The 17633-nt window shown below is 47.2% G+C and overlaps 1 protein-coding gene across 1 annotated transcript in view; it reads left to right on the top strand.

Moving 5' to 3' along the window:
• Nucleotides 1–674: 674 nt before the first annotated feature.
• Nucleotides 675–17633, top strand: part of Tbx15 (T-box transcription factor 15) — a 100716-nt gene continuing 83757 nt past the window's right edge. The window contains exon 1 of the mRNA XM_075981799.1: nucleotides 675–1379. Coding sequence (XP_075837914.1) covers nucleotides 1175–1379 — 205 coding nt within the window. The 5' untranslated portion in view covers nucleotides 675–1174. The remainder of the gene's footprint in view (nucleotides 1380–17633) is intronic.

Here is a 17633-nt window from a genome sequence, read left to right as displayed (position 1 = left end):
AGAGTAAAACCTTGACATAGTCACATAAAAGACTTAGGATGGCAACAGGACTTCTCTGTTTGTTTCGTTTTGCCTTAACCAGACCCGCTCAGAAAACATTGATGGGGAACAGAGCCATAACCTGTGTGGAGAAATTTGGGCAGATCTCAAAACCCCTGGGGGGCAAGGGTGACGTGATCAGAAACCTACTCTGTCTTTTTTTGTTTGTTTGTTTTGTTTTGTTGGAGTGGGGGCAGGTTAGCATTTTGTCACAGCACCAACTTTGCAGATTTGCATCTAAATTGATTATGAGTAGCCAGGTCTATTAGACGCAGAGAATTTGGAAGGAAAACGTAAGGGTTTGTAATCTGGATTTGCAATTTGGTCGAGTCTATAAAGACAAAGATCAGTTTGACTTTCAGCTGTTCCGACTGCCCTTCCCTGCCCCCCCCCCCGAAGAAACGGGTCGGGCACCGGGAAGCCAGGGGTTAAAGTTGGCAGGGAAGCATCCTAGGGATGGCCAGCGCTCAGCCTTGGCCCCAGCCTCAGTCTCTCCCTTCTCCTCATTGGCCGGAGCTCTCGAGGTTTCTCTTGTTCCCTTCTTGCCATTGGTTGGGGGCTGGCTTTCCCTCCCCTCTGTCTTTTTCTTCCTCCCCCCTCCCTTCTCCCTCACCCCTCGGACAGGAGCTCACTGCCTACCCCCTGTTCCTCAGGAAGAGAGGAATTCAGGGGGGAAAAAACTTTCCCTGAAGTTTGGAACAGGGGAAGGACGGGAAGACCGAGAGGGGAAGGGGGGAGAGGGAGGAGAAAAAGAAAAAGGGAGGAGAGATTTTTTAAAAAAAGACAGAAAGAAAGAAAAAAGAAAGAAAGATGAAATCCAGTCTGCAAGGCTTGTGAGCGCCTGCCCGGGTGGGTGGGAAACTGGACTCAGCGCTCATGCAGCGAGCGGGCGGCGTTCCTGGCGCTCGTTCCTAGAATCTGGGGTAGCTGGGGGCACCGGTCTGATCCGGCGGTCGAGGGCGGGGGAGGACACGGAGGGAGGGCGCAGATCACCCGCGGAGCCGCCGCCCCAGCTTCGGCCGCGGCGCCGCCGCCTCTTCAGGGCCGGGCCCGGCAAGCGCTCCGAGCGTGCGGCCGCTGGGCTGCCAGCTCAGTAGAGCGCGGGCGAGAGGGGACCCGAGTGCGGGCGGCTAAAATGAGTGAAAGGAGAAGATCTGCAGTCGCCCTGAGCTCCAGAGCACATGCCTTCTCCGTTGAAGCCTTGATCGGCTCAAATAAAAAGCGGAAGCTGCGAGACTGGGAGGAGAAAGGGCTGGACCTGTCCATGGAGGCGCTGAGTCCCGCAGGCCCACTCGGAGACACAGACGACCCGGCGACCCACGGCCTGGAGCCCCACCCGGGTGAGTGTGTGAGATCGGACTAGGGGAGGCGGGTGGAGAAGGGATACCAAATGATATGCCCGCGTGTGGAGAGAGGCCCGGCCCGCTGACTCCCTGCCTCGCTCCGACGTGGGTTTCTTTTTCTTGGCATAAATAACTTGAGCCTCCCTAAATTCGCCGGAACCAATTTGGGGGGCTGGCCCGAGCCTTGCATTCTAATAGCCAATTTCAAGCAGGCCTTCTTGCATTCGTTCCCTTCTCTTGTAGCAGAGAACAAGCAGCATTTTGAGGCGCCCACTCTGAAGGGCTAAGGGTCCCTGGGTTCGGAAGAGCGCAGTCAAAGACACTAGAGAAAGAGCCCAGTTGATTTGAGACTTGCTTCTGAGAGCTCCCGGGTGCTGGCCTGTGAAGCCCTTACCGTGGTCGTGGGAAATGCTCCGTTTTTCTCATTTAGTTTCTCTCCCAACTAAGATTTAGATGGCGGAGAATAACTGTATTTCTGTCTCACTGGAGACATATTAGACGCTATATCCTGAAACTTAGGTCTTTATTCAGGGCCCTCATTTCTGTATTTGGGTGGGTGAATGTTTTAACTAATTTGTCTTGGATCTATCCGTATCATACACATACAATATACACGTAACAGTTAAAACTCAAGGCGGATGTCAATGTGTGTATTTTAACAAACCCTAGCAGGGGGAAAACAGCCTCACATTTTCTATTAAGTGCCAAGATTTCAACAGTGCAAACCGGCCTGGGGGAACAGCTGTTGTCAGAATCCTGTATTCACAGCACACGAACACAACAGTCACAACTTGGTTTAGCGGCTTGAGAGCAAATAGTATTTTCAGTCCAGACTTCTAAAACCGTGCAGGAGGTGTCCCTTTGTACCAGCTAAAATCCAGAAGTAGCAGACCCAGCTCCTAAGGCTTGGGGGAGGGGAGGTGGAGTAGGGCAACCACCCACACAGGGATGGGAGAAGCCAGTAGGCTGGAGAACTTGGAGATCCTGGCCTAAAAGCTGGCCAAAGCCCGAAGAGGGACAGCTGTCTCTTACATTTTCTCTTTCGGCTCTGACAGTTCAGTTTCCACGCTCCGGAGGCTAATAATAACGCGATTAGCCTGGGACCCGCGGAGACAGAGCTTTAGAGAGTCTCCGTGTTCTTGCAGCCCGTTACGGAATTTCGCGTTAGTGCTGGGGAATTATTTTTATTAGTCGATGAAAAGAAAATTAAAAGGAGATTTATTTTGTCCATTCACGACTTTCTCTCTTTGGGAGAGGGGACAGGTCCACTCGGACCTCTGCGTGGGCAATATAGGATGGAACGCATGGCTAATGTGCGCCCCTTCTTTCGCGAGAGCCCGTTTCCTCTCAGAAATGATCTGTTCTGAGAATTTCGCTAAGGCATCGGTACAGTTAGTGGAATATGTTTCAGGCCTTCTGACAACTTTCGATTTGGGAGTCACTTTTATTTTATTTCCCCAACAGTGGAGAAGGGAGAAATTATTCTACTTAGCAAGACTGATGTCTTGTCAAAGGAGCTTTTCCCTGGGGGAGAATCTAGGTTGCTGGAAGTGTGTCCAGGGTCTTTTGTTCAAAAGGGCCAACATGTGGGGTCAAAAGCATGGGCATAGTTTCACAACTTTCCCCTCCTGCCATCCTTCTTAGCCGGAAGTGAGGCGAGCAAGGAGAGGGGATCTGCAAAAGAGACTATACCAGACACAGGCATAAGCATGGGGAGCCAGTCTCTAAAAGTTTGTTTAGTAGTCCATAGTCCCTGCCTGACAAAGATGCAGTATAGAGCAAACCTTACAAAACACAGTTCAGTTTATCTGTCCCATTATTTTATCACTTGTTGAAAAAGGCAAAGGGTACATTGGAGTTCGAAAACAGGGAACTGTTTCTATGGGAAAGGTTTCAGGAGCGGGAATACAAAATCCCAGCATGGCCTTGGGAAGACAGGGCCCTCAGGTTGGAGCTCTGGCAAAGGCTTAAAGGCGTCTTCTTCTCTAGACTTGGAGTGAGAAATCACCCTTCAGGAAAAAGGTCCCCTTGATGTTGAGCCCTGGTGTCATAGCTGCCCACTCTGGACCCAATTGTAGATATTGTGAGCAGAAATTGGGGGCCTTGTAGTTTTGTTTTCTCCTCTAGTATAGTACCCTGACCCCCGCAAAAGGCCACGTTTAGAAACATGTATAGAGGAATTGCTTAGGCGACTGACCCACCCTGTTCAAAGCAGTGTCTTTCTCCTACTGGGTTCCATAATTTGTCTTTTCTCGATTTGGGCGGGAGAGGTTGCTGTGTTGGTTGCTAGTCCTAGGCAAAGGGAGAAAATAAATACAAAATAAAACCAAAATTGCCTCGGGCCTGGAGCCTGATCAAATACTCATCGGGCCAAAGAAGCCAGCTTCGTTGTTCTCACCGTCTTCTCTTTGAACTAATTCAACTATTTTCGATCAGCCCTACCCGACCTGAAACCATCAGGACCCTCAAACAACTTGAACTGGTAAAGTTAAACTGTAAAGCAAACTTTAATTCCCAGAGTCGCCGGCCGTTTGCTTTTTCACAACCAGAGTTTCTTTCCGGGTCTGGACAAAGTTGGCTTTAGTTAGCGCCTGAGCACCCCAAGTCTGAGGCGCAAACCTGTAGCAGCGGGTGACCAGCCAGTCAAGGCCTTCCCTCTGCAGGCAACTCACTGGTCAGAGGACGCAATATTTATTTCAAAAACTTCCAACCAATGCCCCACAGTCTCCCAAATCTCTAGGCCTGCGGGGCTTCTGTTCAGACTCCTGCCTTAGTCTCCGGTTGGCACTCGCTCCCGCGCTCCCTGTCTTTTGGAGAAGACGCTGGGACGTAGGGCGTAGAGGCCACCGGCAAGAGGGAGTCTCAAGGCCCTGGCCTCTGGCTAAGTTCAACAGAGGAAACTTTCACCCAGGATCAGCTGAACAGCTGCTGTGGCTGCGGCCTTGAAAATGTATTTCGGGCGCTCGGCGGCGCCCTCGGTGCTCGGGACCCCTCCGACGCTCAACTGGTTCTTCCCCACCCCCCTACGTCTGGCTTAGACATTTCCCGCCCGAATCTTCAGCAGAGAGCGGCCAAGGCCCGGTCTCCTGCGGAGCGAAATAATTCAAACCTTCTGGGAAGGAATTTCCCCGTTTTTCAGCCTGCAGGCCGAAGGCCTTGCGGCCAGCCCGGGTTCTACGGGCCTAGGGAGGTGGCATCCCTTGCGGCTGGGCAGGTACAGGCAGGTACAGGCGGATTGACACTCCGCACACTCGTGCATAAGCAGAATTTCTTAACATTTTCGTTTGCACCCATGCGCGCAAACCCTGGTAAAACTAGACAAGGGAAAAGCCCAAGCAGGAACCTCCGCTGCCCTAGAGCAAGCACTTCCTTCCTAGCTTCCTCCGAGTTAGCACTGAGACTAACTGGTCACATTCATTAATCTACCAGTGTATTGTTTGTTTGCTCAGAACAAAACGGGGATTTCAATCCTGACGTTACCCACCCCATTCCCAATAGGGAAATGGGGTGAAAGGGAGGAAGTGACTCTGCACTGACGTTTAAGAAACGGATACAGAGGGATGAGTTGGATGTCAGCGCAAAGAATATTAATGTCTAGCATCAGCCAAGACCCAAGATGGGTTTAGATGCCAGGGGTAAGATGTGAAGAACCCTACGCAGCTGTTGAGGGTCTGCCTGGGGTAGGGGCCTGCCCACAGGACTGTAACTTCTCCGTGCTGCACTGAGTGCGCTGCCCCTGACACACAAGCGGGCATCCAGGGTGCGGTAGGCACCAGACAAGGAATTAAGTGGGCCTTGGAAAATTGCCGTCCATACGGTCTTCCTCAGAGGCTACCCGCTTTGGTAAGTGATCTTTTGTGAAGAAGCAAAGGAGGAGGTAAGAAGCGAATTTGTCATTGATTGGAGATTGTTCACTGGAGAAATGAAGGCCAAGAGTGCGTTTCCGAACGCGGGTCAGATACTGACTGTGGTCTGTGGATGCGCGGGGCTAGGAGAGCACGACTCATCATTTGCTCCTATGCAATGGGACTTGGTTTTGCAGACGCTACGTAAAGTCCCAGCGGTGGGAGAAACGATGGGGGTGGCGGGTAGGAGGAAAGTAATCCTAACTCAGTCGGTCCCAAAGAAATAACAACAGTAAACAGCTAGACTGCCGCCGAGAGGCCAGGGAATGGGGAAATTTAGATGACCAGAGTTTCCTGTGACTGGCGGTCCAGTGAACCTTGCTGCGGCTAATTCCTTAGCTGTTAGCCCCACCGAGTCAGTAGTCCACTAACTAGGCTCAGGACTGCACAGCACTTTCACTATGCCGCCACGGAGTTCGGAAGGCTCATTCAAACACCTCTAGCCCAAGGTCCGCAGGGCACCTCAGACTCCCCCCCCCCTCCATGTCCCGCGTCCAGAACAAACCCAATGACAGACAAAGGCATCCTATGCAAATCCGCGCACAACCTAGGGGCTTTGAAACTCTGAATTCTATCCCCCCCCCCTTCTCCATCGCCGGGTTTCTTACATTTCTCGTTGAGCAATGCTTTGGAGTTCACAGCTAGCCATTTTAGGTTTACTGATTTTGTAGATGAAATTCCCATAAAGAAAAGTTCATAGGGTGACGTTAATGTAAGGAAGAGGAAAGAAATTTCTTGGATTGGAATTCAGGCAGAAATTAAACTGATATACACCCCATGACGTTTTTCTTACACCCCATGTATCCTCGTATCAATAAGCCCCAAAGATGTAAAATTTTAATTATGAAAGAAAATTGTTAGTGTAAACTATCTTTAATACATACGGTCTGTGTGGAGCGAGTGAACAGTGGTCTAAAATGCTTAATCTGAGGGTCAACCCAAGACAACTCAGAATATTGGAGAGGTGTACTTCCTTTTTCTCCATACAGTTTCTTTGCGTAGGGCCACAAACCTAACAGAAACCCTTCATCTTTAACCCCACCTGTCGAACTAGACAGACGCAGAGAGAAGGACAAAACAGATAGATGCAGCCCGGTGCAGAAGACCTCATTGCTGTTTGCTCAAACCTACCCGATGACATTCATTGCTGTCGCTAAAACGCCCTATGCCAGATCCATCACAGACAGTCTGTTAGCAGAAGATTACAATATCAATATGAGAGACAAATTCTGGCGGTTTTAATCACGAACCCCGCTAGAACTCTGTTCTTATACTTAGAACAAATGAAGTTACTTAAAAAATGTGTGTATGTCACTTTCCTTTCTCTGTATTGGAAATGCAGAGATCCTTCTGACGAGGGTCCTGAAAGGAGCTGGTTCTTTCTTGCTTTCAAAAGCCAACTACATATTCCCGAACTCACCCTTCCACCTAAGACTTAAATTTTGACTTTTGCAAAAGAAGGGCAAAACAGGCAGTTGTGGACTGTGAAATCTCTTCGGTCCTCTCATGCACAGGGTTTATTTTGACTCTGTCTTTTCTGGTTTCTAGGAAGCCTGGACTTTTATATGCACATGATTGAGATACTCCCCGGGTCTGCACCGGGAACAGCAATTAGCAAATTTATAAATCAGGTCTGTTTACACTTCTTTGGGGAAAGATAATCATTAGTTAATTTAAGTGAGGCCCTTGCTCCAAGCATCCGGGTGGAAAATGAGACTTGGAGGGGAGGACCTGCTGTGAAATGGAAGAAGTGGGGGACTTAAGCAACTGGAGAGGACTAATCAAAGCTTATTCAGCACCACTAATGGCCTCGCGTCGAGGCTGGGTGTTTTGTTGAGTACAAACTGCTAAGAAGCTTTTGATACCAGAAGTGGAAACAGGCAATCTCTACATGGATGCTGTATTAAAACAAATGAACAAACAAACTGCTATCCAGCTTTGGCCTTTGTAAAGGTGTAAAAAAAGAATTAGTACAAGTTTATGCATGCAAAAACCATGGCACCCTGTGCAGTCTATGACCACAGCCAACCTCAGAAACATACGTGAATGGTGGGATACAGATATTTCAGGGAAAGAAGTTCCCCCCTCTCTCTGCCCCCCTCAGTGTGTATGTGCATGTGTGCGCGTGCACACACGTGTGTGTGTGTGTGTGTGTGTGTGTGTGAGAGAGAGAGAGAGAGAGAGAGAGAGAGAGAGAGAGAGAGTGAGTTTAGGTTATAGCCAGTTTAAAAGATTAGGAATACATTATTTGAGAAAGAAAAGTTTTTTTTAAAATCAATTTTATCTATACTTTAAAGTCTAGAGAATTTGAGATTTGAAACTTCTAGATACGGACTATTTTCATTTATTTCTCAGACCCACCGAACGATTTTGAACAAATTCTAGGAGAAATATCAGAAAAATGAAATTATATAAAGTTGATTAAATATCAGGCGCTGGCAGCAAGTTTTCTCCCTCAGTCGTTTAATTTTGTGGCTAATGCTGGTTTTAGTTTGTATGGCCAGAATGTTACTTTCAATTCTAAACAGTAATATCATCCCCCTACCCAAGTAGGAAGTAAGTGGAATAGGAGAAGTGTAGATAATAATTATATTTTATAGAGTTGAGATAAGCAGTGCAAATTGGGAAAATTAATTTAGGAACATATGAAACACATGTAGAAATATATCCCCTAATTGTCTTCTATTTTTCTTTCTTTCTCTTCTTTCTTTCTTTCCCTCTCCTCTTTCTTCCCTTCTCTCTCTTTAGCCCCACATAGTTGCAAAGGTTTAGATAAGATGGGTGCCGAAAACTGCCTCAAACTTTATAGGATGAAACTGTAAGAAACAAGCGCATAAACTCCTGGATCTATCAGCATGGGGATATTCCTTTTCCATCCCAGTAATCAGGAAGCAGAGGCAGTCAAACCTATATGAGCTCAAGGTCAGCACGTTCTTTAAGAGTTCTGGCCAGCCAGAGCTGCATAGTGAGACACTGTCTCCAAAACAAAACAAAACAAGAAACAAAAACCTGAAAATAAACACGTCCTCAGTGGTCCTTATGTTAGTGGGAGCCCGGGAGCGGTCTGTGTAGTAACTAGACACGTTTCCTGAATTGCGTAGCCTGCGGCTCTCTCTGCTGTTCCCTGCCCCCCCCCCCCCAGCATAAGGAAAAGACCTCACCTACGAATGGGGACAGTTAATCTTGCTCTCTGCTTTTTCGCGCCTCGCGTCGACGCCCCAGCCTCCCTGTCACTGGGAAAACGGCAGTCTTTCGAGCCTCTCAAGGAATTGCAGCTGACATTTCACCAGGGAAGGAACTGGATTGGATCCTTCCCGGTGAATCCGTAGTTCGGGTGACCTTCACAAGCGTGCAGTGGCCGCGTCGGTCAGGTCACACCGGCCCAGTCGCAATCGGCCGGGCTGTGCAGAGAGTTGGAGATCGCGCGGGAGACCCTTGCACAGCTCTGGGCCGGCTGAGCTCCCATCCTGGCCTGACGGGCCAGGGCAGCAGGCACCGGGTGTGGGGGATGGAGGGTAGGGTAAGGGGGAGCAGCTCTGAGTCTTTGAAACTGTGGAGTCCTGAGTCCGGTCTCCAGAGATGGGTCTTGCGCGTTGTCTCTCTAATTACGTCCTGGAGAAGTGAGAGGGCTCTCGGGTAACCCGGGAAGGCTTGGGAGAAGCCATCCCTCAAAAACAATCAGACTCCCCCCAAACAACGAAAGAAAAACAACGGAACCCAAAGATCTTACACCTCACGCCCTGAGGGGAGTTTGAGTTTTGCTTTCATCAGGCTGAACAAATTTCCGAGGAATCAAACTGACTTCAAACATTAGCAATTAGAAACCACGAGTCCCTCGGCCTGAAGAACTTTTAATCCTTAACCATTTCCAAATGGGTGATTCTAGGGTCAGTAAATATTGTAGCCAGTCTGTTAAAACGGAAGAAAAGCATATTGTTGGTTATGTTGCCTGCCTACGGTAGAGTCCTTTCAGGACCCTGCGTCGCCCCCTGCGGACAGAGGGGCCTGAAAATGACTGTCCTTCAGCTGTTCTTGGGATGATGGTGCACACAGAAGTAGTGACTTTCTTAAAAGAGAACCTCCTCAACTTTACAAAGTTGACCCGCATGGCCTGGACCTAAGCCTAGAGTTTTGTAGCTTGACTGTGTCCTAAAAAACACAACTGGTCTTCTCCGTGGGAAGGGGCAGAGCATTATGAACTGGTAACTGTGTACATAGCGATACTTTCCCTGAATTCAACATTTTTCAACTCAGAATCTTTTTGATTTGTTTTTGTTGATGTTGTTAATGGTACAGCCCGAAGGGTTGTGTTTATAAAGCATTTAGAGGGGGGGAAAAGGTTTAGTTTGAAATTTAGATGTATAGGGAAGATGGCGGAGCAATATGGATCGAAGACAAAAGGACCAGAGGGTTCAGAAACCCAAGTAAGGATGTTGTTTGTGACTCTGCAAAAGCCTTACACACAGTTTCCATATTCCATTCTATGTCCCTGTGTTTCAGTAGGAAGAAGGTGGGACCCACTTAAAGCAGGAGGCTTAAATTCTAGTGCTGGCTTTGGTACTAATGGTGAAATACGGTATAAAAGCAGACACATTAATGTTGAAAGAAAGTTTTAAAACTGTTTCATAGCGGCTAGTGAGGCCTTGGTTTCTGGCTTGTGAGATGAGAGAGCCAGTTTCAAATGAAACATGAAGCCCATTTAGCTTCAAGATTCCACAGCCCCCGGTTAGCTTTTGTTTTGAATATTAACACTTTCTCCTAATGCACCTTGGCCAATACTTGACCTGCCCTTTACACCACTGGAATGAGAGAAATTTTACTGCACTTGTGGAACGTTGCAGCTAAGGTCAAAAACATTTAGAGCTAAAATTAGGTGCTTTCATGCAGCTCTTGAAATTATATTATATTAATATCACATGTTCAGAAATCAGAGATCGGTGATTTCCAGTCCTGTGTGTTTGATGCCTAAATGAAAAAGTCCAGCAAGGGCTCTAGGGCACTGGTGAATGGGAAAGGAAACACGAACTATTCGTGCTTTGACGATGTATCATTCACTTCCCAGAAACAATCATAAAAACTAAGGATCTGAAAAATAAAGACTGAGAAAAGCAATGCATCACTGGTGAATCGAAATGGGGGAAACTGCTTGCCCTCTGACACCGCTTGAGCCTGCCCGAGAGCGCTAGTAACTCTTTTCCATGTCTCGCCTGCTAAGCTGAGATCTTGCTCTGGCAGGGATGTAAGAATGCTAAAAGGATGACTTAGTAACAGGCAAAAGGCTTGTCAACAAGATAGATCAGAAGACAGCTTAGCATTCAAGACCTCTATTCATAGCCGCTGAACTTGAGGGCAGGGTCAGCGGCAGAAACCGGGCCCAGCACACACCTAGCAGCCTGGGGAGATCCCTCTTCCTTGCAGATGTCTGCACCCCAGGGCTGGCTTCCCACCCTCATCTAGGACCTCATTTTGCACAGACCCTGTTTGGACTCCTATAATCCTGGGATATGCAAATTTTATTATTTCCCCTTGACCCATTACTGTTCTAGAAATTGCTAAAGGAGAAGGGCCTTGATTTCATTGCTTTTGTTTTTTTTTTTTGAGAGCTTAGCATTTAGGAAATGATAAAATTACAATGATAATCATAGCCCAATACAATGATAATAAATAGCAGCATTCATTGGATGTGTAACGTGTCAGCCATTGTGCTGATATTTAAAGTTTTATGTATATATACATATATACACACATATATACATACCCACATATATACACATACATATATACACACACAGACACACATTCTAATTATTTATATGCAGCAAGTACATATATGAAAACAGAGTTACTCTTACTGTGTTATTTCTTTTTTAAAAAAGAGACTGATTTATTTATGTATACAAGAGCTCTGTCGGGCGGTGGTGGCACACGCCTTTAATCCCAGCACTCGGGAGGCAGAGGCAGGCGGATCTCTGTGAGTTCGAGACCAGCCTGGTTTACAAGAGCTAGTTCCAGGACAGGCTCCAAAACCACAGAGAAACTCCTGTCTCGAAAAACCAAAAAAAAAAAAAAAAAAAAAAAACCAAAAAAAAAAAAAGAGCTCTGTCTGCTTGTACACCTGCATGCCAGAGAGGGCATCAGAGTTCATTATTCAAGGTTGTGAGTCACCAAGTGGTTGCTAGGGATTGAACCTGGGTCCTCTGGAAGAGCAGCCAGTGCTCTTAACTGTTGAGCCATCTCTCCAGTCCTGTGTTATTATTTCTGGTGTAGTGACTGCATCAGTTACGCAGGATCCTGGTTCTAAGCTCAGATGCTTGGGGTCACATTGCTTGCTCTAGAGCTCTGGTTCTAACCCTTCTTAAATGTATGGGCCCCTTAATGTCCTTTGACAGGAGTGTGTGCATCTGTGGAACAGCAGCAATAAATGTGGTCATCCGATGGTTGTTACTAGGATCAGCTGAGACGGTACACCTACAGGAAGAAAAGATGTATCTCAACGTCTGCCATTCTTTCCACATGAGTTGGCAATGGCTGAACATTGTAATCTACAAGCAGACAGGGTACATTTCCTTAAATTTTTTTTTGTAAGAGCGGGTTCCTCACCCATTTATAGCCTCTGATTGGAAGCAGCACAGGGTCCGAGTATATATGGTAAATTACGTAAGTAGAACTGAGCTACTCAGTAATCCACTGAGACAAAAATCCAGAAGCCGATGAGTGCAAAGGGAGAAAGTGGAGATGTCCATGGAGATCCATGCTGCCCTGCAGCAGGAGGGAATGGTGGGTAGGTGGGAGGTACGACTGGAGTGCACCACTCAAACTTACCGGCTCTTCTAAGACCTCAGTTCCTGGGGCAGAGCAGTATGTCTGGAGGCAGAGAGACAGACGGACACCAGAGCTCTCTATCTGGTGTCTCTCTGCAGCCCAGGGTTTTTAGATGGTTAACCCTGGCTTGACAGGAGATCGGAAGACTGACTATTTCTTTGTAAAAACAGACTCTGACGGACCCCCAGGGCTGCAATAATTAGTTGAGGGCACAGTAGTTTAGGATTACTGTGCTATTTGGTTAAGAAATTAGAGGTAGGACAGGTGTGTGAGTGGCGGGGCGGGGGAGGGAGAGAAGAGAGGAGAGGTGGAGGAGGAAGAGGTGGTGAGGAAGGGGTTAAGAGATAAGTTGAAGGGATCACTTAGAGATTCATTTACTTTTATTTTATGTGTATGGGTGTTTTGCCTGCATGTATGTCTGTGCACCACATGTGTGCAGAGCCCATAGAGGCCAGAAGAGCCCATTGGATCACCTGGAACCAGATTTACAGGCAGTTGTGAGCTACTTTGTGGGCACTGGGTTTCAAACCCTAGACCTCTGGGAGGGCAGCCAGCACTTTTAAATGCTGAACCATGTCTCCAGTACCACGACCTTAGCTTAAAGGAAAACCTGCAAGTGTGAGGAGGGAAAGAGCTTGGGGATCTTTTAAAAGAGAGGCAGTGGGGGCCCAGATTGGACCCACATCTGATGGCCCCTTTTGCCTGTTTTTCTTGCTTCCAGATGTTAGAAGCTCACAATTTGCTCTTTTTGTTTTTAATGTTGTGGCACCCTAAACCTTCTTCCTATCTTGTTTCCTGGCAGTGAAGGGAGAAGGCAGCTTCTCTGAGGAAGAGGGACAGAGGAGTGAAGCCTTTCTGAGTCTTTTCAGGCAGCCTAGGTCCTTTCACGACAAGCTCTCGGGCCCTGGCACTGTAGACAAGTCAGGTCTTTGAAAGTCTTTTCAAGTCAGACGGTTTGTTCATTCTCTCTAAATATTTTTTATAAGTTTATGTGTGTGTATGTCTGTGTGTGTGTCTGTGTGTGCATGCACGCATACAGGCAGGAGCCCTCAGAGACCAGAAAAGAGTATCAGATTTCCCAGAGCTGGAGTTACAAGGGGTCCTGTGTGGCTCATGTGTGTGCTGTGAATGGAACCCAGGTCCTCTGCAAGAGCAGCAAGTGCTTCTAAACACTCAAGAACCTATTGAGGCCTTAATCACTCACTTGCTACACTTACACCTCAGAGAAAGATAATTGTATCTCCATTGTGCAGACCAGGAAATTAAGGCTCAAATGATTAAATATCATAGCTACAACCATACAACTCCAGTTTACCCAAACCTGTCTGGCTAGATTCTGAACCTTGCTGTGTCGACTGCCAGCATCCTTGCCCACTACTCTCTGGAGATTATTCTTGACTGCTTGGGGAAAGCATTCTGACCTTGCTGCCTGCTATACCCCAAACAGATCATTAATCGTAGTAAGGGCTTATTTACATTTTAGGTCTCTGTGCTTTTGTTGTTGTTAGTCCCTTCTGTCTTCAGGTGGCTATAATGGTACCCACTCTAGAGGGCAGTGGCAGAAGGGTCAGTGGGGTTTCTAAGTCATGATCTCTGGAATGAGACATGGTCAGCCTTCACACTGTGTTCTTGTTCCTTCCTTCCTTCCTTTCTTCCTTTCTTTCTTCCTTCCTTCCTTCCTTCCTTCCTTCCTTCCTTCCTTCCCTCCCTCCCTCCCTCCCTCCCTCCCTCCCTCCCTCCCTCTCTCCTTTCTTCCTTCCTTTTTCTTTTCTTTGGTTCCTTCCTTCCTTCCTTCCGTCCGTCCTTCCTTCCTTCCTTTTTCTTTTCTTTGGTTCCTTCCTTCCGTCCGTCCTTCCTTCCTTTCTTTTTTCCTTCCTTCCTTCCTTCCTTCCTTCCTTCCTTCCTTCCTTCCCTCCCTCCCTCCCTCCCTCCCTCCCTCCCTCCCTCCCTCCCTCCTTTCTTCCTTCCTTTTTCTTTTCTTTGGTTCCTTCCTTCCTTCCTTCTCTCCCTCCCTCCCTCCCTCCTTCCTTCCTTTTTCTTTTCTTTGGTTCCTTCCTTCCGTCCGTCCTTCCTTCCTTTCTTCCTTTCTTCCTTCCTTCCTTCCCTCCCTCCCTCCCTCCCTCCTTTCTTCCTTCCTTTTTCTTTTCTTTGGTTCCTTCCTTCCTTCCTTCTCTCCCTCCCTCCCTCCCTCCTTCCTTCCTTTTTCTTTTCTTTGGTTCCTTCCTTCCGTCCTTCCATCCGTCCTTCCTTTTTCTTTCCTTTCCTTTCCTTTCCTTTTCTTTTTTCTTCTTTTTCTTTTTGGCTGTAAGGAACAGAAATCTCAAGTCCGAAGGATAGTGGCTCCATATTGAACTCGACCTAAAGCCTCCTCATCCTAAATCCCCTCCCCTACAGTGAAATTCAGGGACAACTAAGGGCTCTGTTTTACCCATTCCCTGTCTCCACTCACAATGGGGTGGATGGAGTCTTATTGGTAATTGATTCAAAATGGAACAGCTTAGGAAGGTATCAGTTGCAGCGACAGGCAATTCCTGCGATCCTAAGTACTGTTGATTTTCTCAAACTCAGCAATCACAGCTGAAATCCCTTTGCCATGGATTGAATTTACAAAGGAAGAGATTCTGATTTCCACAGTGGCTTCTTTTTAATGCCTGAGGATTAGGAAACTGCCTTGAGGGCCCACTGCAAGTACACCCACTCTTCCAGTCAGGGCTTTAACCTCTCAGTGGCTGCTCTGATTCATTTGTTTGTAACAGCTCTATTTGGAGCAGCCTTGTTTGCTACAGGGTCTGCTACTTGCAGGGATCTGTCATCCTGATAAACACTTACATTCACACTCCATTTTCTCCTGCCCCGCTATAACTGGATGAGATGCCAGCAAGAAAGGACTTATCACAAAGTTTCTTTCTCCTCTCTCTCTCTCTCTCTCTCTCTCTCTCTCTCTCTCTCTCTCTCTCTCCTCTCTCTCTCTCTCTCTCTCTCTCTCCACCTGTTCACTGTCTCTCCATCACTTTCCCTCCCACTCTATGTAACCTTCCTCTCTTAGAGTCAGATGTCTCCAACAGGGATTTGGAGAAAATCTACACCCACTTACCTCCCTGATTTCCATGTATAGATTTTTACCATTAATGCATTTTTGGGGTTGTTTAATTGTACAGTCTGTTATATTCCTGTCTGCTGTTTCTGGGGAGAGAAAAGTGGCTTTTACAAGCTGAAATGGGTATGATGTCAAGTCCATCTCCGTTTTGCCGCCTCGTTCTCTCCCACTGCCAGCCCTACTCTACATAGGCAGCTAACTGAGGGGGTTCGAGCCGAGCCGCTCTTTCAGCAACAGAAGCATGTGACTCTCTGGGTCTACTTCCTTTCCCAAGGAATGCACAGATTCTCGAAATCTGTAAATTTCTCGAAATCTGTGTAAATGAAGAGGTGAATGCTACAGTCTTGCTGCTTTTCTGGATCTCATCATTGAGATCCAGCAGAAACAGAGATCCTTCAAGATGTGCCGCTAGCCTGGCTATGGCCCTTTTGTCTTTTCACCTCCCCTCCAGCATTCAGAGCACTAGCTGCAGAACTGGCTGAAATCTAGGGAGCATTTAGATGCCATCTGGTGCATCTGTCCATTACACATTAGAGTGTGACGTCACAGAGATTTAAGGTTCTGTGATATTCTGACTGGGTGGCAGGTACTGCTGAAGGGGCTTCTGGGATATGCACAGCCAGTATGAGAAGATAACAGATGAAGCTTGGCTTATGCACATGTATATATGCGTGTGTGTGTGCGCATGTGTGCGTGTGCGTGTGCGTGCGTGTGTGTGTGTGTGTGTGTGTGTGTATAGGGCTGGAGTGACGCGGGGTGTTATGGAGATCTGGGTGTAATGCTCCCTAGCCTGTGCGGGTGAATTGGTTCCGGATGTTAACATGTTTTCCTTGGGGCTTGGCTACATTCTTCTTTTTCTTTGCCTGTCTGTTTTTCTGCCCACATTGTTGGGCCTCCACAGCTGGGTGGCTCATTGCTAGTGAATATTGAGGTTTTCTTTTCTTTTTTTTTTCCGGCATTGGGTGGGGACCAAACCCATGGCCTTGGGCTTGCTAGGCAGATGCTCTACCATTGAGCCAAGTCTTCAACCCTGCTAGTGAGTATTGAGAATGAGAGTTATTCTCAGTTACAAAGGTAAGTTTGGGGAATGTGCACAGTTACAGTTTCACCTGGATTCTTTTTTGGGTTTTGAGGACTTATATTTTTTTTTAAACATAGTTACTCTGTAGTACTTTAGAGCCTTATCTAGGAGATGGGTATGGAATAGTCTGGAAAGCAACTAAGTTTCACACTCTACAAGCAGAAGACATTGGATGATGTGGGAAACCAAAACATAACATGAAGGCTGTTATAGGCTGGGCCCAGAGGCCATGTATTGAAGGCTTGGATGCTAGCCTGTGTAGCCTGAGAGGTAGAACACTTAGTAGGTGAGGCCTAACTGGAGGAAGTTAGGCCCTTGCTAACATGCTCTTCCAGGGCCTTTACTCCTTGCTGTCTCCCTGCTTCCTGATCATCGTGAGGTGGGCATCATTTGTATGTCATGCTCTGCCCTCCCTTGGGGGATGTTCTTTCTCATCACAGGCTTGGAAACAACAACACAGCACTCTGACTTCTGAGACTATGAGTCAAACTTTGTATTCTTTAAATTGATTTTCTCAGGCCTTTTGTCACAGCGACAGAAAGCAGCCTCCACAGAGGGTGAGCAGATATCACCGTACAACATTGAAATGGGGGCCGGCGGGTACGGGGGGTGGGGGAGAAGGTTCTGACTTGAAACTAATTCTGTCTCTATGGCCTTGGGCAGGTGATTTAATTACTCTGTGTCTCAGTTACATGCATGTAAAATGAGAGTAGTCATATGTGTTTTAAGTCTGGTGTGAGGATTAAATGAGATGGGTTTCAAGAACTTGGTATAGTGCCTAGTACATGGGAGGTGTTCAAAAAAAATCACGTCTTGCTCCAAATTTTACTTTTGGTAAAGTAGAAAACTTGAAAACTCTTCGAATTTATATGAGAAAGCATTTAGAGAGTGCTGGACATGGGAGGTGCCAAACTCCTTTTCCCACCCCCTTTGCATACTCTCCACAGCCCTTGCTCCTTCATGGGCTGCTTCTCTTTTCACGATGTAGAGCTCTTGCCTTCTTTCTGTCTGGAGCACATTTCTCTTATAAAGTTCTTTCTGAGGGAAGTTCATTATTCTCCCACGTCTCATCTTTTTCTTTCTTTCTTTCTTTCTTTCTTTCTTTCTTTCTTTCTTTCTTTCTTTCTTTCTTTCTTTCTTTCCTCCCTCCCTCCCTCCCTCCCTCCCTCCCTCCCTCCCTCCCTCCCTTCCTTTCTTAGTGTATTGATGTTTTGCCTGCATGTGTGTCTGTTTAAGGGTGTCGGGTCCCCTGGAGTTGGAGGGAGAATAGTGGGCTCTCCACTGGCATTTGGAATCTTTTGAATCTGTCACAGGTTTGAGTTGGATGGACATTATGTACACTAACA

This window comes from Microtus pennsylvanicus, chromosome 7 (assembly GCF_037038515.1).
Source record: "Microtus pennsylvanicus isolate mMicPen1 chromosome 7, mMicPen1.hap1, whole genome shotgun sequence".
Lineage (NCBI taxonomy): Eukaryota > Metazoa > Chordata > Mammalia > Rodentia > Cricetidae > Microtus > Microtus pennsylvanicus.
The sequence above is the reverse complement of the archived record's forward strand: the minus strand, read 5'-3'. Positions and strand labels throughout refer to the sequence as shown.